General features: G+C 40.4%; 2 protein-coding genes across 5 annotated transcripts; both read right to left on the bottom strand.

The window, feature by feature from the left end:
• Nucleotides 1–350: 350 nt before the first annotated feature.
• LOC131664188 (acidic leucine-rich nuclear phosphoprotein 32 family member A) lies at nt 351–4,954 on the bottom strand. The gene is made up of 7 exons (XM_058935086.1): nt 4,206–4,954; nt 2,508–2,651; nt 2,200–2,432; nt 2,016–2,110; nt 1,879–1,943; nt 1,692–1,806; nt 351–1,617 (listed from the first exon to the last, which is right to left on the bottom strand). Exons 1-7 carry the CDS (start codon nt 4,251–4,253, stop codon nt 1,556–1,558), a joined length of 762 nt encoding a protein of 253 aa, XP_058791069.1. The 5' UTR covers nt 4,254–4,954; the 3' UTR covers nt 351–1,555.
• Nucleotides 4,955–5,709: 755 nt separating this feature from the next.
• On the bottom strand, nt 5,710–11,382 carry LOC131664187 (uncharacterized). Of its 4 annotated transcripts, XM_058935084.1 has the most exons (6): nt 10,843–11,382; nt 10,406–10,652; nt 10,212–10,321; nt 9,492–9,686; nt 9,199–9,357; nt 5,710–9,119 (listed from the first exon to the last, which is right to left on the bottom strand). In XM_058935084.1, exons 4-6 carry the CDS (start codon nt 9,666–9,668, stop codon nt 7,368–7,370), a joined length of 2,088 nt encoding a protein of 695 aa, XP_058791067.1. In that variant the 5' UTR covers nt 9,669–9,686; nt 10,212–10,321; nt 10,406–10,652; nt 10,843–11,382; the 3' UTR covers nt 5,710–7,367. The 4 variants fall into 4 exon arrangements, with proteins under 4 accessions (XP_058791067.1, XP_058791066.1, XP_058791065.1 ...); XM_058935083.1 differs by having other exon boundaries at nt 9,492–10,321; XM_058935082.1 differs by having other exon boundaries at nt 9,492–10,652.
• Between the last annotated feature and the right edge of the window lie 122 nt (nt 11,383–11,504).

Raw genomic sequence — 11,504 nt, 5'->3', positions numbered from 1 at the left:
TACTATTTTTAATTTGTATTCTCGACACTGAAAATTTGCATCGCAAGATCATAATAATAAATATTAGTTGACGAGCCGTTGGGTGATCTTTGAGACAGAAAGTAATGTTTATAAAGCACAATGATTATTCTTTTTTTTTTATATATTCAATGTTTATGGTTTATTGTATTTTATAAGAAAAATATTCTTTTCATGTATAGTTTTAGAAGTGGTAATAGTAGTAGTTGTTATAGGATTTATGAGTTGGATTTTTGAGTCTGAAAAAAATCGATAGTTGTTGATATGCCAGATATTAGCAGTTCGACAAGGCACTGCTACGTTTCTCTTTTTGATCCTTGCAATTATCTTGATTGATTTGGTCCATCTTACGATGCATAAATTTGTTTATTTTTCATCTTTCATTATCTCAATAAACAAACACAGATAACGTATAAAGTAATCGCTTGTAACTTATAGATTTTAGACATTCCATAAGAAAGGGTAAACAATCGCGTAATTATCAAATGACATTAATTAAGTCTAAAAAGAGAAAACAATAATCAGTATATCAATTGAAACGATGTACGAATCGATCGTATGCGGTCTCAACAAAAAATCAAAGAAAAATAAAAAAGTTAACAACCTCAGTGTTTTTATATAAATATACACATATACATGTACACACACGTATATGTATATATATACATCGAAGTCCTATACACGTTGAAAATAACGTTTCCCATCTCAAAAATCACAGCGCGGCACCGCGCAATCATTCTCGATGGGTGTGGTTGTTTTATCTTTTTTTTCATTGAAACCTGTACAAAAGTTGTTCCTCATTTTACAATCTACGCTTAATAATGGTACAATAATGATGTATTTAAAATGTAACTTATATAACCTTAGCACTGATTAACGACGGCTGCATTCCAGCGTGGACCCAGCCTTTGGCCGAGTGGAGCTAACAGACAAATACGCTCCTTCGAGTGTAAAACTTGGCTGCTATCATTTTATCATTTCTTACTCTCTCGCAAATATCCATTCTCTCTTTGCCAAAACTATGCAACACCTTCTAATTTTCTAACTATATACTCTATATAAAATATCGTTAGTATAACTAAAACGTGCGTTGGGTCAAGCTGGAATGCGGCCCTTACTTTTTTTTTATGCCTTTCCAAATTTCGCTACTTCATTGTGATCCATCTCTGCGATAGCTTTTTATTTTTACCTTATTTCCTTATCGTTTTTTATTCTCGATCGCTTGCTCGTTTTGCACAAAATTGTTTGTATATCTATCTCTCGAATGTTTTCTTAGATTCGCTCGATTGCTCTTTCACGCGTTCAATCACACCACATTCACACCTTTGCTTTCCGTACAATTTTGTTAGATGTATGTTACAATTTCTTTGTCAGTCAGTGATCTACTGACAAAATCACGCAATCAACAGTAAAGTCCGTCATCATTGGTCGGTCGATTTGATTTCCAGCTATTTTTTTACTCTTGGCGGCACATTTTTCCTTAATATTAAAACAAATTTTAAATTTTCTTGTTATCAGTGAAACATAGCTAACACTTCTAATTCCCCGATTCTACGCCATCTTCGTGTTTTCTTTTCTTGCCTCGAGCTGGAGATGATTCTGCGAATTGAAATATTTTTTAGATTTAGTTACATCTATCGAATATTCTATCATAATAAACAAACGACATATACCTTCTTGCTGTTGCTGTTGCTGTTGTTCACCTTCCTCATCTTCATCATCATCGTATTCAAAGTCATCCTCCTCTTCTTCGCCATCGACGACGTAGTCTTCTTCATCACTCTCATCCTGAAAACCATCGACGCTCTATTACCTATTCGACCAATCGATTAGTAATTAAAGTTTAGTTTGTATAAATACCTCAAAATCTTTGTACACTGCATCTAAATTAACACCTTCTTCTTCCTCATCCTCTTCGTCAGTCACTGCAAATAAAAATTGTATCAAAAGAACATCCAAAAAACCATCTCAATTCAATTAACGTAACAAATAATTACCTTCTTCACTGTCATCATCGTTGGCATCTCCATCCTCGTTGCCATTTACTTCGTCATCGTCTTCGCTCTCCACCTCACGTTCGTCGATGTCATACCTGCAACCATTCACAATCACAATGAAGAAATCTTGATCTTGTAAAGCTCTACAGCGATTTCTTATCATGAATAAGCGAAAGCCACTGACCCATCGAGATATCGTAGGCTCGGTATGAGGCTAAAAACTTTCTCTCTATAGTTATCCATATTAGTTGCTTCATTGTTGAACAGATCAAGACTCTTTAGATTTTTAAACTCCTTGAGGGGTTGTAGTGTGTCGAGGTCCTTGATTCTATTCCCACTAAGATTGAGATGAGTCAGCTTTGGTGACGCGTGCAGCAGGTTTAATCCGTTCGATATTCTGTTATCGCTCAGCTCCAACTAAAACAAAGAAACGTAGAAGGGCCCGTGTTGAAATTCGCATCACTCACATTGGCAATCTCTGGCTTGACGCACCTTTTTAAGGTTCGGTAGTTTGGGAAAACCTTTCAAGCTGGTAAGTCCGACATTGATGAGGCTGAGCGACTCGAGGGCGACGAACTCGTCGGTCAGACCGACGATGTTGGTGCTCCGGCAGTTGTCCAGCACGAATTCTGTGATCTACGACGGAAAAGACAATGAGAGGATAAGGCATCGACGTATTGGTGCTCATTTGATTTCATCGCAGTTGGTAATATTCAAAGGCGAGACGCGGTGCAGAGCGTAGGCACATAACGACGTGCGGGACATGCCTCATCTTATTGATCCGAGGGCTGAGACGGAACAAGCGGTTGCGCGACGCGCTTCTCCCCTTATTTATATACGCGTATGTTCGTAGTCGAGCTTCGATTTTTTACGACGCATATTAACCGGCGCTCTTTTAATTAATTTCCAATAATAAAACCAATTTTCAAAACCAATCTTTGACTTTTTTGACATTCGAGCATCCTTCGACACGTGACAAGTGAAGCAAGTACTTCGCGGCATCGGAGAATGAAATACGGCTAATAACGATTTCACCGTGCGGTAATGAAGTTTAGCTGTTATGATGCACACGCGCACCGCAGGACGAGAGTGCGTGGCCTAGTTTAACACGCACTGCATGGCGCTCGCACGTTCTTTCTCGACGGGACACTTGCTCCCTCCCGCATCGCCCGTAAAAGCTACCACGAGATTCCCGCGGGAAAAAAAGCATAATTCGACAACGATTGACTGTTGGCCGATCATATACGTGACCTTGATTTACAGGAAAGCAAGTCTGGCTCGATATCGAGCGAAAGAAAAAAATCGGGTGCACAGGCGTGGCGCACGTGCACCGTTGCTGCCGGCGGTAGCAGCAGCGGCGGTGGCACATCGTCAAGGTCGGTCGATCGATTCACATATCTGCTGTTGCTGATGTTCTCTCGATGTCGATTGTTTACCTCTACGATCGCGAAAGCGGAGCGCGAGTTCGGTTAGCGTCTCACTCTCTCGATTACGTAACGATCCTTTTGTTGATAGCAAGCGTATGTTCATGTCTCTGTCTGACTAGTACGTGTACTGTGCACGCGTAATGGAGAAAAAACGGCGACGAATAGGAGATGGAAAGAGGGGGCGATTGGTAAGGTGGTCTACGCCACTGCACGCCCACGCTCCAAAACAAATGCACACACGGCTGTGGCACAGCAACACGATGGAATAGCTACACGGGAGAGAAAGAGAGAAGCGAGATAGACTCCGTGGCACGCGAGCAGTGATTGTGTGGCGCAGGTGCGCGTCGCCGCTCTCTTGCCGCGGGTATGTGTATGTCTGTGTGGGGCTCTGGCGGTCAAAGTGGACTCGTCCAACATGGCCGGTGACGTTTGGTCGTCGTCGTCGCCGCGCGCTTTCGCGCCCCGCGGCGTACACAGAGGCACACCACGGCAGGGCCGTACATGCGCACTCGCCGCCCACACCAGCACACCACTGCGAAAGAGAGACTGCGAGAAGACCAACGTCGTCAGACAGGCCGCTTTTCTCTTTCACCCGACTGTGCAAAAATTCTTGTTCTCCCTCGCCGGCACCTTGACCTACTCACGCGCACCACCTGCATGCTTTTTTTTTCTTTTTAACCGACTCTACCATAACCATCTAGTACAAATTTTATTTCGTTTTTCTGCCAATGTTTGAACGAATAGGGTACGTTATGATTCTTACCTCTGCTGGCTTCCTACCGCGCTTCTCCAACTCTATCCGTTTCTCCATCACTGCTGAGCGGCGGCAATTCACCCCCGGTGTCTCTCGTGTGTACTTATGTGTGTTGCACTCGACGTGCGCCGCGAACGAGAGGAAGGAAAAGAGAGAGAGAGAGAGAGCGCGCACGCGCTGGTTACTGAGAAGAGAACGAAGGCGAAAGAGAAAAAGAGAGAGAGAGAGAGAGAGATAGAGAGAGAGAGAGAGAGAGCGAGAGAGAAAAAGCGAGAGAGAGGAAGAAGCTAGCGCAAAAGAAAATTGCACCGCGGCTTTGTAAGCCGATGCGATTGTGCCGATTATCGGGAGAGTAGTGGCGACCCGACGAAAAACTGTTCAAAGTCAAATGATGCACACGTACACAGCCGGTATCCCGTACAACTAAATCGCCGAGGATAGCTTTTGGTAATGCGTCTCCTACCGGCGGCGCGTTTCTTCACCCTCTGTCTCTGTTCCACACTTGGAAACACGCACTATACTGACTCTCCGCTGCTGCTGCTGAAGAAGAAACTTTCTCTGCGTCGTCCGCGCGCGTTCAAGCGACTTCGACGGATTGTTTTTGTCTTCTTTTCTTTAAGGTCGTGTTGGGTGTGGGTTGAATTATTATCGCGCACTAAAATATAGGTGAACGCCGGCGATTATACGAATCAAGATTGAAACAGACGGACGACCCGTGCCTACGAGATATATGCTGCTGCGCTGCGCGACACGAACCACGGCTACGGCGAGTACGTATCACCACACGCGTGCAAGGATGTTGCTGGCTGCGCGCGCAGCAGACATACAGAGACAGAGATTATTGGGCGAAGAAAATGTGCTAGCGTCACCTGACGATGAAATCTACAAGCTTGCGAAAATTTATAAAGTGCGTTTGCTTGCTTTGTTTCATACTAAACCAACTGCAATATGGTACGTGGCATTGTTGTTTTGATTGCTTCTCCGTTTTAGCAGTAGGATCATCCACAGTGATTAATGTTTTGGTATGGATTTAAATCTTCAATATAGATAAACAACTTTCTTCTTGATGCAGCTTTTTCTTTTAATTGCAGTATATATACGTTATGGCTACGTTATGGGTATTACCTAAAGAAGGTAATGAAGGAAACTTGTCAACGCTTGATTGCATCGATACGATAATCATATTATATATATATATATTGTTGGCTGCACACTATAGAATATCTTTAGATATCCCCTTCACTGTCGAGTTTTTCTGTCTGCGAAGATTTTGTGGTTCCTCGATGGATGTTCAGATGAAATACAATACTGCTCGCTAAAAATAAATGCAACGGTATTTTTGATTGCAAACAATGCTTTTTTCTTATTTTAGGGAAGTAAATAGTTTTTTCGGGATTTTTGTAAACGGAGCAGATTGCTTAATAATTGTATATGTATAAATAGATAGGATAGATTCGCGACCAAAAGTGAGATTTACAGCAATATAAAATTTTATTAAAAAAATACTTATAACATTTCTTGTACGTCTGTATATTGTGATGATGACAACTTCGATAACGACAATATTAATAAAATAATAAAATAGAAATAATATAATTAAGTGACAATCATATAGAACAATCCTATTCTCTTTTTTTATACAGAAGCGCCAAACAATAGCTTGCTTACTTTCACTTAAATTTAACTAAACACCTTAATCTGGATTAAATGTACAATGTGATTTGAGAAATTAGATGATTGCTGTATACAAATATACAATATAACAAAAATTTATATCGAAGCGAAAATTCCTTTCAATTAGTACTAAACGATTACATAGCCACTGGGAAATTATGTTACATTGTACAAACTTCCTTGATATAATAATCACAATATAGGACCAAATATATATCATTTTTAGCGGGATTGATCTCAAACAATCTCAAGTCTCGACTAAAGTTAACAAGTTTCTTTTTTCATTCCTTACTGTGCTCCATATAAAAACCAAAATAAAACTGTTGTGTTTTACAATGTTGAAAGAAAAGCTAACACAGACATTTTTATTTGTCTACGAAATTACAGCAATTGACCAAATGAAAATCATGAATGAACCATTCAATAATTATTAGATCAGATAAATCAACATAAATAATTCGTGTGTGATTTATTTTCATTCGGCAATCGCTTATATTTTAAGTAGTGTGTAATTCGTAGTTCTATTTTTAACTCATTATATTTTTATAGGATCTTTAATTAGCTGATTTTTTAATTTCGGATCCATTTGTAACGTGAGACAACAAGTATTTATGCAAAACTCGTAAAACGAAGTTAATAAATAGTGTGGTTGAACTTACATGCTCTATAGTAGATAAACCAGACATTTGATTCAGAAAACTTTTTTTCTCTTACAGTCTAAGTAGAACAGATTTTAGGTACTAGATGTTGAAACAAGCATTCCTCCAAACTTCAAAATTGCTGCTAGTAGATTAAAATTGGAAACATATAATCGCCTTCACCTTTTTTCAAAGTAGGCACTATTTCGTTTATTTATGCAGTTTCTATTTTAAGTTTTACAAAACGACTGACAGCATGTGTATCTATGTTTAAAGTTGTATTCGATAAGTTTTTTTCTTTCAAATTAGTGGGTTTGATATATTGAAAAAAATTCATCTTAGCACTATCACGAAGTTTTAATACTGATTATAAAATTATGTAGTAACTATATTACAATATTTTCAGTGTCTCAAGTATGAACAGATTAGAAAAACGCTAAGTACGATCGCATAAATATTGATTTTTATTATGAAAATGTTCAAATATTGCTTACGTCAACATTCTCATGAAACATTTTTTGATAATACATAACATATTAATGCGATATTTAATTCTCATAATAAAAACAAATGATACGTTTGGAAAAAAGAAATGTCAAGTTAAAAAGTAATAACCTATCACTCACATTTCGCCATCAATCGAATAATAATATTCTTTTTTAATATTACATTTACAATAAAAAAATGAATCACACTGTTAACCTCCATGCTGCTATTAACTTCGATTTTTTAAAAATTAACAACTCCTCATATACACGATTACACGTACTACAAGTTAATTTTATAAAAATCAATCCTCACGTAATGTACAATATATAAATCAATCTAAACTGTCGGTGCACTGATTCTCAATAGAGAGCTACTGCCTGCCGCTCACAGCAGTCTGTTCCAAACCAGCTGTAGCGCCATCGGAAAGAGATCGTTTCCTCGGCTTTGAGCATTGCGACGACGTCCTTATCTGTATATGGCAGACTGCACTAGCGTTCTCATCGGCTTCGCTCTCACTTATCGTTTGCTTCTTGGCACTAGAAGACGCCACTTCTTGGATCGTTGCTTTCCGTTTGAGACCGTTCGGCTCCTGTTTCGTCGACGCCACCGACGAGCGCGTTTTTCTTGGCTGGTGATCGAGCGTCGCTTGCATTCTCTCCAAAGCAGCTCGAAGTGGCAGTAATCCCACGGCGAATGGTATTTCTGCACTGGCCGAATACTCTAGGAACTCTTGACTGATTTCGCCGTCTTCGGCCACGTCGGACATATCGCCCCACAGAGCTCGATTTACCGATGCTGTCGTGTTGGGCTTCACAGATTCACTTGCGTGATGATTATTATTCTCGGCAGCTAGTTCAGCTTTCTCCGTAGACTCAGTTGTTGGTTTATCCATTGTCCTTGGCTTGGCGGTGCTGCTGCCGACCTCTTTCTCGCTCTTCGGCAGATGATTTGCGTTTTTTGTGCTATTACATTTTCCCGCGATTTTCGACGACTGCTTGCGTAATGTCTTCGAATGGCTTTTCCTTGTGGATCCTGTTGTCATGATCACTTTAACGTTAGGAACTCTTCGCTCTAATTCTTTAGGTTTGCTCTTTTTGCGTGGAAACAACTTCATTTTCGTCTTTTGATTTTTCTTATCATCCCTCAGCTTCGACCTTAGTCTACTTCTCCTCGAGAACGTTTCCTCCTCAGGTTCTTGCTTTAAACGTACGCTTCTCCTTAGTACGGGCGGTTTGTCTTCCTCCTCTTCGCCTTCGGCGTCATCCGCTGCACTATCTTTCTCATCTACATCTGTCGTTCTAGTATTGAGAAGCTCATCAAACGAGCTCGATGGACAGAAATCGGTCAACGAACAGCCTACAATCGATTGTATGCTATTGAAACTCAACAGGCAGCCCTCGCCGTCTAAATTCGTTTGCAGAGTGACCGGAGTCTCGTCGTTCGAGGACTCATCTGCTAAGTCTATGCGATTCGAAGCCAACGGTTGAGGCAGATTCTTCTCAAGATGTGGAAACCTTTCCGTTGTACTATCACCGTTGACCTTGCGTTTCTTGTGCGTGTACACTTTCGAACATTGGCCTACCCTGTTGACCTCGTTCTCCATCACTTCGAATGAAGGTCGGTCGTTGCTTTTCGCACAGCCGTTACCTACGAAGTCGCACAACCTCTCGTATAAGGCTGCATCCCTGACTTTCTTGCAATTTCCCGAGTCAAGTGTCGATGAACTATCACTTGCCGACTCCGCCGACTCCGGCCAATAAACAGAGTTTTGTCTTTCCTTTGCTACCTCACCGTTTCGGTGTATGGTCGAGCAGTTTTTACTTTTTATAATACTGCATGACTCGTTATAAAGGCAACCGCCATTCGGATTGTCCAACGTATTATCGTCGAGATAATTTCTTTCGCACTCAGATTCGCTGCAATCCGAGGCGTCCGTGGTGTCCTGGTCTTTGTTCACGTGCTTATTACTGAAACTCACGCGAATGCCGGTATCTTCATTGCTCATCAAACCGTTGACGAATCCTGTTCCACTGACATCCTTTGATGGATACTCCTCATTGTCATTGTGGTCTTGAGCTTGTAAACCCAACATTTTTTCTACAAGAGATTCTAATTCTTTCACCTGCAATCAAAATACTTTATTAGCAAACTTGGAACAACTCATTGCGTGCAAGCGATTTCATGTAAACATGAAATTATACCTTAAACAATCTAGCAGCAGTTAATAGTGATGGCAAATGGATGTGAGATACAGTAGTTTCACCACAATACATAAACTCTATCATGGCTTTCAAAATGCTAAAGTCTAGGTCTCTAAGAAATACAATTGGTTCTGGACCAAGGTCTTCTGCTAACATTTCCTGTAAACAAAACAGACGTTTAGTTGTGTCTATCATAAATTCAATACTGATGTAATATTTAAAAATTACACGATCATAACTTTGTTAAATGCTTAAAAATAGAATATTACATGATGCAATGGAATTTAACATACCTCAAAGTAAAGACTGCAAGAAGCAAGTACAAGCTTATGAACTCGTAATTTTTGTTCTTCACATATGAGTGTGATGTCAACTAAAGTTTGCCTTGCTAAAAGTCCACTGAATCTTTCAGAAACATAAGCTGCATGGCCAGGCCACTGCAACACATATTCTTTATCGTTTTCCACCATCGTTGATGATTGAATAATCTGAAAAATCATAATCCAAATATTACTGAACTATTCAGCAACACAGATGAATACAAGAGTAAAAAGAATCAAAACTGTTACAAAATTCATTACATTTATGAGCTCTATATGCTTAAAAATAAATTGGTATGCATCATGAAGACTAATTAAGAAATCTATTTATAGCGCATGCTCTTTTTCATAAGCTAACATAGTTGATATGTATTGAATTTGAGAGCCGTGAGAAGAGCAACTAAATGTCAAAGTGAGAAATGTAAAAAAATTGTTTATACAGCTTTTTCGATGAAATGTATGCATTGACCTCGTTGCTTGATGGTTAGGTAAGTGATTATTTCTAAAAAATTTTAAGCTGTTATTTTAGAGACTGACAAAATCAAGTATTGCACCACATGTACAGTAAAAGGCTGTTTTATGAAACAGCATTATCCACTCTATATTGGAAGAGTGAATCAAGTTGAAACTGTACACAATATTGTGTGTTCACTGACACAAGTGTAGCAATATATCAAAAGATATGCCCCATACTTTATGTTTCTATATTTTTAATTTTGAGGCTGGCATTCCAAACATTATGAAACTTGTCAAGGCAGATAATCCAACACAGTTCTTTTTATCAGTGCAGCTCCATTGATTCCCTACAAAAGTTAGCGAATTCATAACAAGTTGGCAGAACAGGTCAAGTCTAGCTCAAAATTCTTGTCTATTCGTGCTGATCCTACATTGTTCCAGACACACAGATGTTTCCTCATTGCTGCTTGGTGTAGAAGAAGTACCACTGGTAAATTGCAGGAAGGCCAAAAAAAAACCAGCATTTTCGTGATGGCTGGTCTCCTTGTTGCAAGAGTGGTGTGTCAGGGCCATCCAGCCACTCTGACATGCTCTCTTGGAAGCCTTAGCAGGTAAACAAGAGTGCTGTTGAGCGGCTGGACGAGGACGAAAATAAACGGCTCGGCTCGAAAAGCGCATCTATAATAAGTAGTGAGTCGAGCATCACATTTATTCAAAACATCTGCACACAACTGAGAGAGAAAGTTCGCATATACGAGCAGTGTGAGGGAGTGCGAGAGAGGAAAAAAAATACAAGAACACAGCAATAAGAAAAAAAGGGGTACGAAAGGCACTGGAGAGAGACTGAGAGAGAAAGAAAAACACTGACCAGGTTCTCTAAGGCACTTCGTCAGAGACTGCCTCTCGACGATGACGAATTTCTCCAGAGTGAACGGTGCATCAGTCTGACCGCGGCAACTTCTTCCTCGGGGCACCTCGAACGACGACGTCTTCGCACGTACATCAGAAGAGGGAGAGGAGAGAGCCTGTGTGTGAGACTTGACTGAACGTTATACCTGAAAAGAGACACTGAGTACTGACTGACGGTGCTATATATCTATATACTATCTCGTCGTGTGTCAGTTAATTCATTGAATATTTCAAATTCGACTATGTTAACGTAAAGTCACTCTTTCGCAAGCCTCGAATCACTGCCCAGAACAATACGCAATGAGCATCCTCGCTACAGACGATCGTCGCATTTTTTCTCTTTCTCTCTCTCTTTCTACTGCCAGACTCTCCACTCTCTCGGCCGTAGCTCTCGCTCGCGCTGTCTTTATCTAACACGCGCGCGAGCGCCTGATGCGTATTTTGCCTCTCTTTCGCACTCGCGTTTGCTTGTACATACGAGCGGCGGCCCCGCGTAGCATTGGAGATGCGCGAGAGAACTGTACTAACTATAGCGTTTTCTGGAACAGTGTACGACGTGGGGGTGGGTGCACTCGATTGCTCGGTCGGTACAATTGTACAACCAATAATAACGGTATTTCC

This window comes from Phymastichus coffea, unplaced genomic scaffold (genome assembly GCF_024137745.1).
Source record: "Phymastichus coffea isolate CEN01 unplaced genomic scaffold, Cenicafe_Pcof_1.1 PCOF00043, whole genome shotgun sequence".
NCBI lineage: Eukaryota > Metazoa > Arthropoda > Insecta > Hymenoptera > Eulophidae > Phymastichus > Phymastichus coffea.
The sequence above is the reverse complement of the archived record's forward strand: the minus strand, read 5'-3'. Positions and strand labels throughout refer to the sequence as shown.

Coding starts and splice junctions, on each gene's coding strand:
- LOC131664187 (XM_058935082.1), bottom strand. CDS start 9,698: ATGATTTTTCAGATTATTCAATCATCAACGATGGTGGAAAACGATAAA. Junction 9,358..9,491: donor CTTGCAGTCTTTACTTTGAG/GTATGTTAAATT, acceptor TTTTGTTTACAG/GAAATGTTAGCAGAAGACCT. Junction 9,120..9,198: donor CTGCTGCTAGATTGTTTAAG/GTATAATTTCAT, acceptor TTTTGATTGCAG/GTGAAAGAATTAGAATCTCT.
- LOC131664188 (XM_058935086.1), bottom strand. CDS start 4,253: ATGGAGAAACGGATAGAGTTGGAGAAGCGCGGTAGGAAGCCAGCAGAG. Junction 2,433..2,507: donor AACTACCGAACCTTAAAAAG/GTGCGTCAAGCC, acceptor TCTTTGTTTTAG/TTGGAGCTGAGCGATAACAG. Junction 1,944..2,015: donor CGATGATGACAGTGAAGAAG/GTAATTATTTGT, acceptor TTTTATTTGCAG/TGACTGACGAAGAGGATGAG.